This window comes from Diadema antillarum, unplaced genomic scaffold, assembly GCF_040938485.1.
Source record: "Diadema antillarum isolate AM-2024a unplaced genomic scaffold, OU_Dant_1.0 seq00002459_RagTag, whole genome shotgun sequence".
Lineage (NCBI taxonomy): Eukaryota > Metazoa > Echinodermata > Echinoidea > Diadematoida > Diadematidae > Diadema > Diadema antillarum.
The window spans coordinates 36,013-55,766 of NW_027273066.1; the positions used below are offsets into that span (position 1 = coordinate 36,013).

At 38.6% G+C, this 19,754-nt stretch overlaps 1 protein-coding gene across 1 annotated transcript in view; it reads left to right on the top strand.

Annotated features, from left to right (window-relative positions):
* Positions 1-6,026: 6,026 nt before the first annotated feature.
* The window catches only part of LOC139714826 (uncharacterized), a 33,077-nt gene continuing 19,349 nt past the window's right edge, over positions 6,027-19,754 (top strand). Inside the window, exons 1-9 of the mRNA XM_071626483.1 lie at positions 6,027-6,140; positions 7,649-7,754; positions 8,239-8,361; positions 9,197-9,222; positions 9,720-9,776; positions 11,389-11,458; positions 12,212-12,256; positions 13,767-13,969; positions 17,827-18,232. Coding sequence (XP_071482584.1) covers positions 6,027-6,140; positions 7,649-7,754; positions 8,239-8,361; positions 9,197-9,222; positions 9,720-9,776; positions 11,389-11,458; positions 12,212-12,256; positions 13,767-13,969; positions 17,827-18,232 — 1,150 coding nt within the window. The remainder of the gene's footprint in view (positions 6,141-7,648; positions 7,755-8,238; positions 8,362-9,196; positions 9,223-9,719; positions 9,777-11,388; positions 11,459-12,211; positions 12,257-13,766; positions 13,970-17,826; positions 18,233-19,754) is intronic.

The following is a 19,754-nucleotide window of genomic DNA, read 5'->3' on the forward strand; positions in this document are numbered from 1 at the left end:
CACTCACAATGCATTTTTATCGAATAGATGAAATGTGTCATGCAAGTCCAAAGACACCTGTCTTATTTTCATCAAAGACACCTGTTTAAAAATATGTATCAAAAAAATCATAAAACACCAAGTAGGTCCTAAAACGTGGAGTACTTTCTATGAATAAATATGCATCCACACGCAGAAAGGAAAAAGGGCTTTGCTGACATTTTACCCTCATCGACAAATTATTCTCAGTTGAACCCTCTACCGAATGTTAAAATTGAGATTACCTACGGCGTTTCGGTCATGAACAGAAAGTGCTCTCCTCAATTACCAGTCCAACAGAATATTGTACATTCGATACCAGACACTCATGTTAATGGTTCCCAAAACGTTGTACGTCCGGTACCAGACGCTCGGGTTAATGATCCCTAAAACGTTATACATTTTGATAACAGACTTTATGATGGTCCTCCAAACTTTATATATCAACAGACATAGTGGTTTCTCAATATTTCGCAAAACGTTACAAGCTAAATCCTCATCTCAACCAGTACTGTACAGTCCCTTTAAACGAATTAAAGCAGCATAGACTAATGAAGTAACACACAATCCGTCCCCACCCCCCCCCCCGGAATTGAACTGAAAGGAACAAACTTAACTAAACAAAGAATGTAAAAATTGTATAGTGAATTACCTGAAATTGAATATCTTGTTCGGATTGGTATTTTCAGTATATTTTACTGCGTTATCAAGGGAAATCTCATTTTGGGAGAATTTTTTTTTTGACAAAACTAACAAACAAACAAACAGACAAACAGGTAATCACAACCCATTACATTTCTGTGAGTCTTGTGTCTAGGAAAGGATAATGTCTGTCCATGTAAGCTGAAGAAAAAAAAAGAGATAAAGCAAGCTCTCTTTCGGGCAAGATTTTTTTTTCTCCATCAGTGGAACATATCTTTTTGGATCCTGTCCACAAGCCTTGGTGTCAAATAGGGCAGGTTGTGACATACATCCTGCCCACACTATTCAAGTAGGCAGAGGATAATGAATCCACACGAGCAGGAAGCCGGAGAGTTCCTACCTTGAACTGCAGTTGATACTTTAACCACCCATCAATACACATCTAACAATATTGTCTCTGATATAGAGTAACTAGAATCATTCTAACATATTTCATTGTCTCCAATCTGTCTTGTGATCACACAACAAGCGTTTATTTTCTCTTTTCTAGGTAGTTTAACAAAATGGAATATATCTGAAATATTGTAATGGGATTATCGTGCCGATGAGGATGTAGATAGATAGATATATAGAAGACAGAGAGAGAGAGAGAGAGAGAGAGAGAGAGAGAGAGAGAGCTGTTGAATCATGCATAATGATACCTTAATCTGTACCAAGACTTGAGTCATTTCGATACATATTTCCATTCTGACATTGTCGATCATTCTCCTGGATCATTGTTCACCCCACGGATTGGCCAGTTTCCCCAGCCCTCATTATTAAACAACATCACAAATTATATCTAAGAAATATAGAAATATTCAGTTCTACTCAATCGATAGTCTCGAAAAGCAGCTAGTATAAAAACAACTTTAATGTGTTCAGCACGTAGATAAACTTTAAAGCGTTTCCCTTCAGTCCCTGCGAAAGAATGATAAATTTGTTAGATATCGAAGGCGTATCAAAAAGAGCTACATATATAACAGTAGACTAGAGCCCGGGGTAATATCTAGTGAACCTTTGAACACCCACAGTCAAACTTTTTTTTTGTTTTGTTTTACCGCACCGGAAACGGACGGCACTAAGATAGCAGTTGGCCGAATTTATCATCAAAATGACGTCAGTGTCCGATAATGAAATGAAAGAAAAATAAACAGAAACATAAAACACGACAGCAATGCGAATCTTCGTCATCAACGTACGACAATTTAATAGCGACATAGTATAATATTCGCTTTCATATAAATTACATCTTTTTATATAACACTGAGGAACAGAAGTGAATATCAACTTATTATAATAATCCAGAGTCTGATTAAACATGGCAGTTAGGTGAGGACGTATATAAGACACCATAAGGTTTGTTTCAGAACATTCAATAACCTAATCGTAAAATGCGAAGAAACACCGTGCAGAGATAAAAGGATACGGACAACCATTTTGCCATCTTCGAACAGACGTCATGCCGCAGTTAAATGTCGGAGTCGTCGTTTTATGTTAGTTGGATCATACTAATGTAAAAGAAAATGGAATTTCTACTAGCATGAAATCATTAACTCTAAAAAACGCGAACTGGTAAACGTATTTGCTACTAAATTTGATAATGCAGCCACTGCACTGCAGAAAATCGATACAACACTGATAAACACAAAACACCACAGATTCGGGTCATACAGAAATCGTGACATTCAGAGTGTACATGCGCTATTTATCTGCGCATTCTTTCGTAGGCGACTAGTAGCCATTTCTTTATTGGCTGTTTTTCCCAAATGGGCTTAAAAATAAATACAAACAAACAATCAAATGGTTGTTTTTTCAATTCAATTCAATTCAATTCAAACTTTATTTCATCTTTCGAAAAAAACATAAACATTTCACTTTCATTGGTAACAAAGAATAAGGTTACATAATCAAAACAAAGTAAAATTGAAAAGAGAACATAATTGTGGAACCTTGAAGTAACAAATAATGTTGTAATGAAAATTGACTGAAGTGATATAGACGATATAACATTACACAAAATATCGAAAAATGGAGGGACCCACTAAAAAGGCAATGCTTGTAGAATGTGGGCCCCTCAAGTACAGAATGTCAGTAGAAAACGAACAGATGCAAAAAGGGGAAAAAAGATCGGGAATAAAGTCAGATTAAAAAAAAAGGTCTGGAAGCCCAATAAGAAGACAGAGTGACGGACAGACACACATACACAGGCGAATGAACATTAAACGAGACTGAGACGACAAAACTTATGAAAGGGGACTTCAATGCAAGACAGAACGAGACAAGGTTGACATATAGGAAGACAATACAGCGGACAGAAAGGAAAAACAGATCCAGCGATCCTCGACAGAACTATGTCGAAAAAATATTGGGATGCGAGGAAGGGATACATAAATATGGAAAAATAGAGAGAAATAGATGCGGAGGTACTACAAGTAGAATTGAATCTACTCAGTAAGAGTCTCAGGACATCAGGGACGAGAGAATATGTGAGAGTATATTATTGGTAATCATAATTCTTCGGAAAAAATTAAAATGAGCCAACAGGCTGATTCACTTCTGTAGGAACATAACATTGCAATAGAAACAACTTTAATCTCCTTTTAAATGAAAATATAGAAGGTGAATTTCTTATGTCATTATTCAGAAAATTCCAATATGTTGGGCCAGTATAAATAAGTGTGTTCTTAGCAAGAATCGTTCGTAAGAGAGGTAAGTGAAATTCATTGGAACGTCGAGTGGGATAGTCATGGAATGATTGATTTCTTTGAAACATAGAATCGAAAATGGAGGGGAGTGAGTTGTTGCTGTACGTATACATAAATTGCCCCAAATTAAATAAATACAAATCTTTAATTTTTAGCAGCTTATTTGCGGCAAATAACATATTTGAGTGGGAGGGTATGAAAGGATAACTGATGACACGGAGAGCTTTCTTTTGTAGAAGGAAAACTCTATCCAGTAGGTTCTGGTGAGTGTTGCCCCAAACTTTTCACATGGTTTTGCTGATGGCTGTGTTTTGAAGCATTTGTGTTGTTTTTTTTTTTGCTTTAGACATCAAATTGATTCAGAAGTTGTCTTAAAGTATACCACGAATTGATATGACTTTTCATCAATGCCATGTGATTTTTGATTTGTTGTTTTGTTTTGTATACTTTCGATAAGGGATGCCATTTTCTTCTTAGAACGGAGACCTCTTGCACAAAACCAACAAAAGGGTAATCATCTAGTGGATCTACAAATATCATGTTCTGACAGACAGGGGTCACCTGTTTCTATATCTGTTAGAAATTTGTAAGCACAAAATTAAGTGTGAGTAGTGTTTGTCACAGTTTTCGTACACCAAAGATATATGTTTGCAGTTTTCTCTCATGACTCGTAATTTTACAATGTTAAGTTATCATACGATGTAAATGATGGTCCAGTGACATTTGCTCCTGTGGCAACTGTCCTATGAAATATCTGCACGTTAAGGAAAACATAAATTCTACCTATTCAAAGATAATCCTAACCCTAATTCTAATCCTCACATCAAACAAAATCTGAAACCCTATCATAACCTAAAATCCTAACCGTAAGTTCTTGGGGAAAATAACACCGGAGCAATTGTCGCAGGAGTAAATGTCATGTTACCGTAGATAATACATGATAATGCAGATTTTTTGAAATCAACAAAACGGTGATCAAAGTAGCATTCATACCGGTTTGAATTACAATTAGATAACATTTACAAACATGACTCGAATGAATTATTCCAAAACTGTAGTTCGATGGGAGGTTAAATATTTATAGCTATTCTCCATGTTAATAGTTCAAGCTCAACGAAGAAACAACACCTTGCTTACAGAGGTTTGGTGCTAGCTTTTTGGCCACTGGCTCATCGCTTTTGCTTTCTTCTTGGGACGAATAGCTTTGAGTCCATTGTGTGTGAGCGCGAATGTAGTCTGGTGCAAGCGTAAGGCTGGGTCGAATCGGGCATCATGGCATTGAGGCTCCGCGAAAAGGCATCTTGATCGATGGACGCATACTCCGGTGACCTCGGCCCCTGCTCTCTCTCCTGCAGGTCGAAACAATCGTGGGACTGGTAAGTTGAGACAGGGCGCGAACGGCTCTTCTGCGGAATCTGGGGCGTCGACATACCGGGAAGGGCCCATAGACTCTTAGTTCTGCCCCGCATGTCCTCATCGGTTGCGTTGAGGGCTGCAGCAGCCATTGCGAGCCGACTGTCGGAGGTGCTGCGGAGCATCCTATTGGCTCGACCTTGTCCTATCTCCATGACGGTGCTGTTCATGTACTCGCTCCGCTGGCTTCGAGCGTCGTACTCTGGCTGGGTGTAACTTGAACTTTGGAAATATTCATGTTCAATGGTGTCGTCTCCCACAGTGTATGTGTAATCATTAACATTCTGCGGCGCACTTTCCGTGCTTGGCGCCACAACCTTCCTTTTTAGGCGGCATCGGACGATTGCACAAATGATACAGATACAGATAAGCAGTGCAACGGAAATGCCGATCGTCGGAACGATGATATGAATAAACTCCTGGAAAAAGTTCAATGGCAAAGACGTTGGAATCTGCGGTGAAGCTGGGATCGGAGTTCCAGTTGAAGTCGTAGAAACTGGACTAGATGTTGATCTGATCGTACTCATAGGAATTGTGGTTGTGCTTTTAATATCTTTTGTAGTCGAGGGAAGACGAGTTGATGAAGAAACTGTTGTAGGCGGTAATTCAACAACGCGAACTAGTGAAAGTCCGTGATTCTGGGTAGCAATTCCCCCGTCAGCAGAGCAATTCAAAATTGTCACGTTGTCTCGATTTCTTGCTCTGGTTAGAATGTATTCACCGTAAGGCGTGACGCGAACTCTTGAAGAATTTCTCACCTCTGCAAACGTGCTGTCACCGCTGGTCTTGGCCCTCCAAGTCACGGCTGACTGCTGGGTCACCTCCCCGTCTCGTCCTAGACACGTTACCATCGCTCGTCGTCCGACACCTACATTTTGCGTCAGCGGGTCGACACGTACATCGGCTCTCAAGGTACTGCATTGGGAAACCTGCCGAATTTTTCCACAAAGAGGATGGAATAGAGAAGACTCACAAACAATATCACTTGAAGAAAAATTTCCCTCCGTGACGCCAGTAAAGATTTTCCTGCTGATAATTAGTTTATCCTGTTGGAGAGTTAGCTGGGCCCGTATCGCATCGGACCCATACTTAAACGAGATCCCGTCGATTGGGTATTCATGGTTCCATGAGCACGACATTTCAACTTCCACCTGGTTTGGGACAAAGTTGTCAGGGTGCACTGGTAGGAAAGCTGCCCGACACGACATGGGCTTGGGTAGCAAGTCCCTATCGCAGGCAGAGCTTACCGCCAGTCCAGATGTTGTCATCGAAATACAAAGCTCAAATCTTGCTAGCCAAGAGAGAAGAATGGCGAATTCCGTAAAACGAATAGATTCCATGTTTTCACAGCGAAGACTGACACAACAGCAACTGCACAGAATAAAATTGTAGTAAATGTTTCAAAACATTGCTCGATCGCCTTTCCCGTGTTACCGTTGCTTTAGCAGTCAAATGTAATAATGGATAAATGCGCAACAGATACATTCAGAGCTATGTGCACGGAGGGCTTTGGAAACCTATTAATCAGCTGTATATGACTTCCGGAGGAAGCATGAGGTCACTAGCGCGCGCTCTCTCTACCGGTATCCCGTAGTTCTATGAGCAAAACTCGTTGTTCTTGTTGACCCACTTACCGGATGGTTGGAGTGATTGTAACTACCGGTTAGTGTGCAGCGTCTAATATGTCCTGTTGATTCTACCAGATATTGTACCACCAAGACACTGCGCTGTGAGTTTGCTCTAACCACGTCATTAAGTGGTCCGATGACGTCTGGAGAAATAGCATTTTTCTTTTAAGCCTACAGTCGGGGAAAATCCGTAACCAGAAAACACGGGATTTTATAGAAACCTTGCCGATGCTTTCTCCATCAAATGCATGACTATGCCTGTGACTTTTCAAGTAGGCCTACATCATTTTTGTGGGTTATGCATGTCGATCGCACGTTTGGTGTACAAACAGTATTGTTATTGGTGTAAACCGATACAAAAGTCAATGACGACACTTCAGGGCTGCCAGGCTCCACGCTTTGAGCATGGGAGTTACACATTCAATGTACTTCTCACGCTCTCAGAATCTCATGCTTGGAAGGAACTGATGTGATGAATATCGAAACCTTTTCAGCTTTTGACGTAAATTCTGTGCGAACGGCCTTGAAGGTATACACTTTTTTATGTAGCTAGGCCTACTTGAAGAATTATCGAAGGTCATCTAAGACACTGACAGTAAAGAGTATCGAAGAATGCAGAAGATATCACATATATCATTTACTGGGATATATCTTTCAGATACATCTTATAAAAGGTGATAATTCTTAAATTTTGCAACCTTAATTCTGCACACATTTTATATCAAAGTCAATAGAAGCACTTAAATGATTGCATATAGGCATTTTACAACTGGAAAATCTTCTTTTGAAAATTACCAGAGAAGATATGAAAATCTACTCATGTTTGCTGGTCAGATGGAGTTTGTTAAAGATGGGTTCTTTCATGTTTCCCTCGGCATCTTCCCAATCCATGTCCTTACATCAGGTGATTACTATATTTTGAATAACGAGAAGACAATATATTATTGTAACAGAGCAAGGGAGAAGTTGCGTGACAGAGTGGGGAAAGAAGGAATGGTATAAGAGTGGAGAGAGAGAGAGAGAGAGATAAGGAGAGGAAAGAGTGAGAATAGAGCAATTAAGAGAGGGAGATAGAGACCGCGAGAGCTGGGAGAAAAAATAGAGACGGTGAAAATACAGCAGAATTGCTGATAACAAAGTAAATTCCTAGGCAGCCGCGCAAACACACTTAATTTCAAACATCTCTAATTCGTTTTGTAGATCATCTTCATCCGCAGCAGTCGGATGCAGCGGAGAGCTCGTCTCTATCGACCGCTCATTTCGCTCTTGTATTTCACGGGAATAGAAATCATCGCGATCAGATGCGGTTGGTACCTCGTCAGAGTAACCACGAATCGCCATGTGTAAAACGAGGAAAATTGACGATGGCACTCCGGACGTTAAGTTGGCGCCAAATCTTTGTCTTGTCGTTTGTTGTATCGCTGCCGCGGTGCGAAGGATGCTCAGGCATACTCTTCTGTGAGTAATTTCAGATTGGGATTTTGTCTTGATCTCGCTTGCTTCATCTAACATATCATATCTAGGATTTTGTGATTTGAAATAGAATATCGTTGCCATTTGCCTTGAATGACGGTAACTTATGAGATTAGATTATACCCTTCAGTAATAAGATGAACAGCTATATGATGTGCATGTCATGAGGCAACGACGTACGTAATGCAAAAGAAGGCAAAACTATTCAGCTACAGTGTTAAAAGGCATTTTGTTGTTCATCCCATCCATTGAAACCGCTTGGGTTTGCTTCTTCGTTCCTACCATGACTGAGTAATTCTTAATCGTTTCATTAACAGCCCGTGTCGCCGCAAGTTCCCTGAGTGTTGAATTTAACACCGTCCATTCTACAGACATCGTGTCAAATCGGACCATGTACGATCTCCGGGCAAACATTTCTTGGGAGAGACCAACATCCAACGGTAGGAGAACACAGTTTCGTCTAAATTCAATGAAGGGACACGAATGACATTTCCTAAACTTAAAGATATTTAAATGAAATTCTTCCTATGAAGAAACATTCTTTTATTCAATCTGGCAGTTTGCGTTTATGAACTTAAATCTTCCACCGTATAACTTTCTAGTTGATACCTTTTCACAAAATTTCTTCTTTTTTTCGGGGGGGGGGGTTGATTTGCAAAACATTAAAAAAATGTTTCTTTACCAATTTTAAGCTGCCTCGAAATCGCTTCATATTATTTCAAAAATAATTTCCAGTTTTTGTAGTTTAGTGAAAATCGCTGGTAGGTTAAATTGTTTCAAATTGTTTCCTGTATACAAGGATCACTTTGTATTTTTTCCCATCGACTTTTGCAATCATGTCTTAAATACCGGATGTCGTCTCATTTTGAACATAAATTATTTTTGTCCTTCTTAATTGCGCTTAGCAGCGGAATACATATTAAATGTCCCTTGGTTTCCGTTGTCCTGACTGTTTTATGCAGTGAAATAATCTTAACTCGGAGTTTTTTTAATATTTGTTTTATTTTTTTATCCGAATAGCATATCCAATGTTTGGCTTTAGTGTGATGATCATGAGGAAATGGAGGATGTATGAAAAATGAAGAAATGATGGCATATGGCTTTACACGATTGGTCGAAAGTCTCAATACGCATAAACGCGTTTAATAAGCATACAGTATTACGTCATACTTTTAACCTGAATTAAATCCATCTCATACGCGCTATTATCATTGTGTAGGGGGCCTATCCTTTGCACGTTATGTCTTTTGATTTTCTTTTCTTGTTTTCATGTAGATTATGACGGGTTCCGGGTTCGAATCGTGAGAGAAGATGAAGAAGTCTCGAGTTTCCTTCTATGTTATGCTGATACAGCACTGTTTACGGTTAATCATTTAATCTATTTTCTCAGAACGTGTTACTGCGAATGTATACTAAATGTATAGGACTATTCTAAAGAACTTATAGTGTAAAGACATGAATACAATGATTCAAATATAAATAAAGAAAATAATGAGTCACAGATATCCTTTGCCTGTTATATACTAAGAGCACCTAAACTTGTTCATCCTTTCTTATTACATGTAATATGCAGATGTTAAACTGAAAATAGTTGTTAATGAATGTGGTATAATTATAATCATTATCATCGTTTGAGTTGAACATAATATGCCGTTGAAAAACAGCGTAGAAACTTTTAATTATTTCAAATGGCCTATGTAGATATTGCATAGAATGCATAAAACGCTCTGTGTACTAAGCCTATACATACGGAAATACTGTTACTTGAACTTAACTTAACATGTATTTTATTCTACAGGGTGAAACCTCTGTAGAATTCCGCAATCTCCTCCATGGATATCAATACAGATTTCAGGTAAGATCATAGAAAACAGTGGGAAACAAAGGCTCTTCGTACCATGATTACCATTTTCCGTAGCTGCACATTGAAGATTGTAGACAGTAATTACATAGCATCATTCGGGGTTTTTTTATGATGGAAATATAGGATTTTTTAAAGAGTGTATTAAAACATCACTTTAGAATACGAATTCCATGGCCCTACTTTCAATGTAATGGCAGTAAATGATTTCCGGTTATCTTTTTGTTTCTTAAGGGTTGACATCCGCTTCTTATGTGTCGATTCTTTTTTTACCGAACTTTACGGAGGTAATAGTGGATTCGTAATGATAACAATGTGAAATAATATAGATTGTGAACACAATGCCTGTGATAGACTCGCATGTTATATGAATCTATAACCTTATGTTTCATAACATACGCACACGGCATATACCTCATATAGAAGCTGTTGAAACTTTTTTTGTACCAAACCATTGCTTATTTTCAGTAGACTTGAGATTACAAACAACTAATAAATTAAACTATGGATTAATATGGTACTAAGAATTACGTTCATCCGTTGTATACACGTACATATAAATCTGTTAAAACAAAAACGCTTACATCTCGGCAAAGATCATAACAATGCAATCATGAACAAAATAATGAGCTTGTAGAAAGAATGAAAAAGGAAATCTCGACTGATGATATCTACCGTAAAAAAAAAAAGCTTTTGAAATAGGGACGGAAAGTGACGGATATTTTGAAATTTCCCTGCCCTCACAAAACACCCGCTTGAGCAATTGAACGAGATGCGAGGTGAAGCAATGTCATTAACGTTTATTGCGAGAACAAATAAGGCATTCCATTTCATTTCATTTCATTTTATTTCATTTCATTTCATTTTTAATTCCATATCCGAATAATACCTAATTTTTGCGAGATTACACTCACGATTGGGACAAGAAGGTGAAATGGCATGAGGCAAATACAAATACAAACAATCGTATCACATTAGCAAGAAATACACACACCTGCACATACATGCACATAGATACACATAACATACAAATATCTTGATCTTCGTGAAGTCAAGTGAGTTGAAATAAAACGAGGTAGTAAGGAATACGGAGGGAACTTGCCAAAAAAAAAAAAAACCCAGAACTCGTTCATTTAGCAAGTTGCCTGTTGAGTAGAAAAAAATAATAATAAAGGAAAAAGAAAAGTCTTTGCGGACGTGCGTAAATATTTAAATAAACGGATGGGCACTGCGAATCAAAAGTGGTCCAAGTAAAGCAATGGGACAAGATGACAGAGAGAGAGAGAGAGAGAGAGAGAGAGAGACAGAGACAGAGACAGAGAAACATCCATGGAAACCCGAGCAAATAACGCAGGACAAATGGGTTTTGTCGGTACAGTTTATCTATCAAAATAAAATTCGCACTCGTTTTTCTTTTAATTCTAAAGAACTATATAAGTGTGTGTTGGTGGTGATGGGAGGGGGGGGGGGGGGAAGGTTGCAATCCATCCTACCCACCTCCCCCCCCCGCCACTCCCCCATCCGCAGCCCCTGAGATAGGCAAACATAGATTGCATTTCGCAGTGTTGGCCAAGCTAATTTGTTGTTCTATGGATTGTGAAATCAGGTTGCAACGTACAACTCGACCTCCAAGAAAGGGTCGATTCGAGATGCGGAGATCGGAGCAACAACACCAGGTAAGTCGAAAGCAAAACAGTCGTTACTTGAAATATCGTCCTGCAAACTTCTTGACTGGTTGTTATTTCTGTTCTAATGTGATCAGTCTGAGATTCTCGGAGATTTCTAGAGTTGGTGATTGAGAATTAAAGGAGCAAAAGAATGGAAACTTCACAGAGAATGACGATTATTTTGAGAGAAAGAAAACGAACTTAATTTCCTGTCTTATTTTGTCATCATTCTTTCCAAATTTGAAATGAAGTAGAGATTTTCTGCTGTGTTCATCTTGTTAAAGATAACAGGCCTGGGCATTGTCGTATGAAAAGAGTGAAAACACATTTTACAGTATTTGTTGTTAAAAGAAGTCATTATGACCAGTCCTTTATCATATCTTAACTAAAACATGTATAGATATATAGATAATATTTATGGTATATGAATGTATGCACGCATATGTGGTAAAACCTTATTGCCTTGTATGGCAAACGAGAGACATGGTACACTCTTTGTAATGCCATTGCGCAATGAATGATCTAAATACAGCTAAACCCTGACAGTTTAACCAAGGCAACTTATTAACGAATTATACCTAATATTCTTACTTCAATAAGTGACGTCTATCAAAATCCAGAACAACAAAAAATATGATGTCAATCTTCAAATAGATGCCATATTTTTATCCGTATTTCTTCGACGCTTCTTCATCTGCATTGAAGGATGAAAGCATCAGCTAAAAGTCGATCTTTTATTCCCACGTCTCCAACTCTCGCTAGATTGCTACGAGGAGACGCAGGATCGCATCTACTGCGCCTCGAGAAGTGAGTCTCGCCTAGTACCTCCTCGGTCTAAAGGGGGTGTCTCATTAAAACCATGTCGTCAGACCCATTAACGAGCCTTCGTCACCAGCCAGACGATATGGAGACGTCTTTACTTTGCTACTGTTTCGTGCTGCTATATTTGTGTGTAAAAGTTGACGACGCGAGCGCTGAATGGCAGTTTTCTTTCCTTTATTGAAGTCTTCTTGAAATCTATGTTCTCCTTTGTCAAGGAGAGTTGCCTATTGATAATGGGGGGGGGGGGGGGAGGGGGAACCGCCCACAAAGAAGGAATAAAGGTAGCAATGACTTCTCATTGATAAGGCTGCTGTGATATCATAGTCAATAGATTAAAAAGGACACTAGAAAACGGGTTTGAGCGACGCATACACGTCATTGTCCCTACTGCGAACTTACGGAACATCCCATTCATGCCATCTATCATTTTCTTTCATCCATGTTCTCACTATAATTTCGTCTAAAAAGAAACGAAATTATTCAGAGTATACACTACAATTGTAAGCAAAGAGAGAAACAACTACAAATGAGAATGTAGAATCAATCAATTCTTTTCGTGATGATATTTGAAAGGTTCTGATGAATACGAGCATGTAATAAGTTTCTGTTTCAGTTTTCAGTTTCAGTAAGTTTTATTTCTCCACTTGTATAAAAAACATAAGTATGGCAATATCAAACATATTTTTTACAAGTCATAAAGATATAAGCAAGAGTTCACATTACAAATATATAATCATGTGAAATAATACATAAACATTTCAGAGCAAATCTTTTAGTCTTTAAATACAGGTGAAGGAGACCGTTATCAATAAGCGAATCGCTTGACTTGGACAACGGCCTCAAATTAATCAGTGCAGTGTGAAAATCTTCTCGTTAAAGGAGACCTCCGGATGATTATCATATTTTTTTTTCATTTGAACAACTATAAATTAGTTATACTAAGGACAGAATTTCAGAGTTTGTGATAACTGGGATGAAGAATAAGAATATTTTCAAAATTTAGAACAAATTGCAATGAACAAGGGTGATGACATGGCAGAGTTACTATAAGAATGCATGAGTTGGGGCTCAAGGAAGCAGAACAAAAGAAGAAGGCATGCATAGATTATACACAGGTGAACTCGCAAGTAAGCGATATTATCAAGGAATTACACTGCTACATTTCTGAAATATGTGAACCTCCTACGTCATTATCCTTGTTCAGTGTAATTTGTATAAGGTTTTTCAAAGTATTGTTTCTCTGCTCAAGAACCACAATCAATTCACAAATCTATACATGGAGTTGTCAATTTATGTACTACATGATGTGAAATTATGAAAATCGTCTGGAATGTCCCTTTAACTGATTCATCAAACCTGCATTTGGCCACAAACCTAAACAACTGCCATCTTTCATGCGTTTCATCTGACATCCGAAAATAAGAACCAACCAAACGAGATCAAAGTTCTAGTCAACACCAACACTCCACTTTGCCTTCTCAATAAACATCTTCAGGCGTACAGACCATTGGTATCTCATTGGATCTCCGCGTGGAGAGTGTTACCAAGTTTTGGAACAAGAAGGGCGTAACAGCACGAGTGACGTGGCATCGTCCGATCCAGATCAACGGCACTCTCTCCATATTCATGATCGCACTGTACACGTCAGATGCACATTCACCTCTGTCCTTCTCCGAAGTTCTATCCGTTGATCCAGAAGTGAGTTGAATCTCTACAGACAATGATTTAAATTCGATATTGTGTTGTCAAAAATTATTGTTATTAAAATGCAACGGAGTAGTGAGTGACCGCACTTAACACTAGTTTTGGAATAAAAAAATGCCTGTCGGAATCAAAGGCATAGCGAAGTATGTATATATGAAGAGTTTGTTCGCAAAAACCGTTAAGTCCATTTTTGAAGATTTTGAAGTACGGTCTCTGTCATAAAGTACAAAATGATACCTTTTAAATGATATATTGGTCACTACATATAATTATAAAGGTACATTTTTGAAGTTATGGTCAAAAGAAGCAAAAAATTTTCTATTATTCTCTTTATTTTTCTTGACCTTTAATCGCAAATATCTCCATTTGGCAAATATGGACTTATCGGTTTTTGCAAACAAACTCCTCATATTTTTAATTGAGCCTCCACAATGTTTGACAGTTTGTTCAGTGCTGACATGTCATAAAGTGTTATTTTCTTTTTGTTTTTTTTTGTTCTTTCTGTTATCTTATGTTATTTAGGTCATCATTTTTATCGTTTAATTCCTCACCCAAATAAGAGTGCAGGAAGCAAGGTCAAAAACCTGTTATTTCGGGTGCCAATACGGCAGAACAAAAAAACAACCACGACAGTGACTTAAGTGCACTTTAAATATGAAATCATTAAAAAAAATATCACAACTTCAATATGATGATTGACTTCAAAAACAGATAATGCCTAAGAAAGGTACTTAATGATATGGAATATGCATTATTTCTTTATCCATATCTCTCTCTCTCTCTCTCTTCCGATAATAACTATAACTATATTAGAATTTATATACTTAATTAAAAAAAAAAAAAAAACTCAATGCGGTTATTTTTTTTGCATTCAAACTTTTCACATAATATATCAAGGGTTTGAATGAAAAAAAAGTAAACAAATTTTTCATTTTTTTAACAGTAAGTTATAAAATAAATCTCTTCAATTAGATTTTACTCGTTACATAACAAAAATGAAAATATTATAAAAATTATCACATTTATGTTGCATTACTTTCTATTTTTTCACTAACTTTCTTTTCAAAGATATCAGGATGATAATAAATGGCTATGTCTCGTTTTTGCATTTAAACTCTTCCTATTATATGTTATATTTGAACATACATGTGTATGGTTTGATAGATAATTCTGCCATGAAATGGAAGTGTTTTATCCGTAGAAGTACAACAGAGTAATATGTGATGATGTCATATTTTGCTCCTGGTCTATCTTAGGATGCGGATGTTGATGGGGGAGACGTCACTTTTTTCCGGGACATAGGTGGGCTCGAGGAAGAAGAAACATATATCATATCGGTGAGCCAGCACAGATTGCGTGGGAGTATGTTTACTTGGAACTTAGGATTAACTGACCTCGAGTCTTGTGAATGTTATGAAAATGTAAATTTCCTTTTTATGCTGTTTTAAGTCTCCGTGATAAATGATTGTGCTTGGGATTTTCTTTGAATTTAATATGTATGTTATTTATGTGTGTTTATTTATGTATGCATTATACTCATTCCTATAAAAGAAAACCCAACCCGCACACCAGAATAGGGTTGATTTTACAAATAGATATAGCCAAATTATTTCATATACCCATTCATAATTGTACATGTACTTCAAATTATACATTATATTTGCACATGTGTGTATATTCAAGCTTTTGGAGTACGTATGGCAAATTTCTTAGACAAATATTGGATCGTATAAAGAGATGAAGAAATGAACCGTCCACAGTCTCTGATACACTTGATGTCTTCAATGCTGAAAATGTCAAACTTGGTGATATTTTCACCCACAGGTCAAAGCATGTGTTCAACAAGGAGAGAGAACTATCTCTATACCCGGTCCTCCAATCATGATAACTTTTGTGGCCATCGTGACTAGTCACGTGACAACTCCTGCTCCTCCTACCACGACAAAAGGTAAATGGTAAAACACTTTAAAAAAGGAAAAAGCCTCCAGGGGGCGTTTCACTTGGCCGATATTCTTTCTGACAAATATCCTCTCAGCCAATCAGTCCGTCAGATGCAAAGTTTTCAGTAGCTTACAACATTTTGTCAAAGAAAATATTTGACAAAACACTTAAATGAAATCCCCCCAGATAGTTTTCAACCTTAAAGGACAAGTCCACCTTCTTATATACATAAGGATTGAGAGAATGCAGCATTAGTAATAGAACACATCAGTGAACGTTTGAGGAAAATTGGACCATCCGTTCAAAAGTTACGAATATTTTAAGTATCTGCGCAGTCACTGCTGGAAGAGAAGACTACTACGGTGTATGATGTCACATGCGTACAACTATATAAGGAAAATAAAGAGAGAATTTCACAAAACTTTACTTTTTGAATAAAGTGCACATTTCTTCGAATTGATACAGACGTATGTTAAGGGTAATATTATTCCCCCTGCCTTCTGAAAGAGAGAAGTCGAGTGTTCTTTTGTTATGCGAGAAAAATGGAAATATATGTTGAATTTTCTTTATTCTTTCTTTATATCGTTGTACTCATGTGACATCACAAGCTATAGTAGTCTTTTCATCCAGCTGTGACTGAGCAGAAACTTCAAAAATTCGTAACTTTTTAACGGATTGTCCGATTTTGCTCAAACTCTCACTGATGTGTTCTACTAACATTGCTGCATTCACTCAACCCACATGTCTATGAAGGTGAACTTGTCCTTTAAAGACCCAGTCAACCATGGAGTGGGAAGGTATAGCCCTGTTCGGATAAATTTTAGAATCCCCGTAACGAATTGTCTACAGCTTTATCACTGTTCTCCATGTAAGTATACACAACCGAAGAACGTCGACTGGTCTGGAGTCGAGCGTTACCGCCTATCTGGTGTTATTCGTAGTTTTCCAATGTACCCCAATTGGCAGCGAATGGATATAATAATAATAATAATAATTGTTTTGGATATAAACTCCAAATTTTATTATCCAAGAATGGAAATTCATTTTGCCCAATTGATCGTGGGCCCGACAGCCACTGAGCAGCGCCAGATCGACGTTGCCCTAACCTTTTCAACTGTTGAACGGCAAACAAGGCAGCAGCAACTCCCATCTTTTAACGTCTTTTGGTATGACGCGGCCGGGGTTTGAACCCACGACCTCCCGATTGTGAGGGCAGCCGCTCTACTCACTGAGCCAACACATCGGATATGGGCCACCCATAAGAATTAAACCCTACCGGGTCTTTAATCAACTTTCACAACGAAAGTCCATTATTAGCCAGAACTTTTTGCCCCGCTGTTGTCAAACCTCCGCGATATTTACACAAGCAATGATTAAAATGACAATGGTATAACGTTGCCAACGAACAGTGATGTATTAATCACAATGATACAAGAAAAAACAAACAAACATTACTCCCAATAATATTGTGAGTTGAAACAAAAAGTCTTCAGATATCTTCACAGACATGTCATACTCAGCGCACTATTCGATTTTCCTTGCTCAAAGTCGCTAATCTGTTACACCAATTTTAGTTGTTGCGTTGCATCAGCAGTCGAGCAGAAACGTTTGGCAGGACCTGGCGGCTGCTATGTAGACTAATAATGATTATCAAGTGTTGAAGAGTGTCACTCAAGCACTAATATTCACCGTCACGAAGCCTTATCAAGTTTACCCGGTAAATCGATTAATGTCCGAGGTTGTAAAAGTGAAAGAGTGAAAACACTGAAGACGTTTTCACACATTACGGATTGGTAAGCAATGTTTAAAAGCTTTAGAAATGTGACTTATCGGGTGTGTTTTATTGATCCGGAAAAGACCAACCGTTCTTTTCCATTGATTACAATTTGCAATTTATCACTTCAGCTCAGATAGGTTTCGCCCCGGGATTCGAGTTGGTGAGGACCAGGCTACCTCGCATACTTCCCGTTATCAACGACGGGCAGGTGACAACGAATGCTACGACAACCGCTGTTACCACGCCGAACGTCGAATCCAATGATCAGACCACACCGTCGTCCACGACATCGTATCCCGTCAGTGAGAATTCGGCCACAACACCTCTGCCGGTATCAGAGTCACCGCTCAGTGAGTGGACGAAAGTGCTCCTGTACTCGGGCATTCCCGCTTTCGTGCTCGCGTGCCTGGTCGTCTTCCTCGTCGTTAGTCTACGTCGTCGTCGGGCCAAAGCGAGCGACAAGACGCAGTTCATCCGCTATCCGGACGAAGGTAGCGCCGATCGCTCCCCGAGTCCGAAAGTTAAGCGACCGACTGAAGGCAAGTCATAATGTTTTGTTGTTAGCAACGCTAATATGCTTTTTCACCCAGTCGTGGTGACATCTGGTACAGCTGTAGATGAAGGACCCCTCTAAAAAAATGAATGCATGAAATAGAATAAACAGCCCAAAACAAGCCACCGGTAAGATCTCGTTTGAAGGCTGGTATTCATTTTCCCCTCAAACAACTCAACTCTTTTTTGTTTGTCTCTTCTTTCTTCTTCATTTTTTTTTAAATAACTCGAATTACAGTAAGATTTATCTAAATATTCCAAATTGTATCGCAGTAATCAAAACTTGGTGCCTTTGGTAGCACTTTATATAAAAGAAAATGGGAACACTTACAAGCCTCGAAGTATAGCATTAAAGTATTTATCATGAAAATGTTATGCAGAACAATAAAAAATCTTTTGAGACAATCATTTCAGTCAATCTCGTTTAAGCTAAGAAATATCTAAATTAGTGAAGCAAATCTGCGCCATCTTAATAATGTTATTATTAAGTACATGTATAGGTATGTCTGGAGCGAGCTTGTGCTCGTAGAGGTCTCTCTTACTGCTTTGGTAGCATAATCAACGGCGTAGCCAGGATTTAATCTTAGGGGGGGCGGTTAGTCTGCGAGGGAGCGAAGCGACCGAGCCCGAGCGAGCGGAGCGAGCGAGGGGGGGGGGGGGGGAGGGTGTGGGAGGGGGGTGTCCCCCCTCCCACGGTGAGAACTCTTTACATTTTGATGTTGTAAATGGTGCAATTTGATGCATGTTTTTGCGCGTTTTATCGACGTGAAACAGTCCCACTTGTTTAAGGTAGCAGTATATTTTGATGTAGATTATCATTGAACAATTTGCCTATAAAATGCTACAATTTAAATATGCTTCTTGTATTAATTCTTTTCACTGAATATCATGAACGCGACTGAACCCGAGAGAGCGGAGCGAGCGAAGGGGGAGGGGAGGGTGTGGGAGGGGGTCCCCCTCCCACGGTAAGAACTTTTTGCATTTTGATGTTGCAAATGGTGCAATTTGATGCATGTTTTTGCGCGTTTTATCGACGTGAAACAGTCCCACTTGTTTAAGGTATAGCAGTTTATTTTGATGTAGATTATTATTGAACAATTTGCCTATAAAATGGTATAAGTTAAATACACTTCTTGTATTAATTCTTTTCACTGAATATCATGAACGCGACTGAACCCGAGTGAGCGGAGCGAGTGAAGGGGGAGGGGAGGGTGTGGGAGGGGGGTGTCCCCCTCCCACGGTGAGAACTTTTTGCATTTTGATGTTGCAAATGGTGCAATTTGATGCATGTTTTTGCGTGTTTTAACGAGTTGAAACAGTCCCACTTGTTTAAGGTTGCAGTATATTTTGATGTAGATTATCATTGAACAATTTGCCTATAATATGGTACAATTTAAATACACTTCTTGTATTACTTCTTTTCACTGAATATCATGAACGCGACTGAACCCGAGTGAGCGGAGCGAGCGAGGGGGGAGGGGAGGGTGTGGGAGGGGGTGTCCCCCTCCC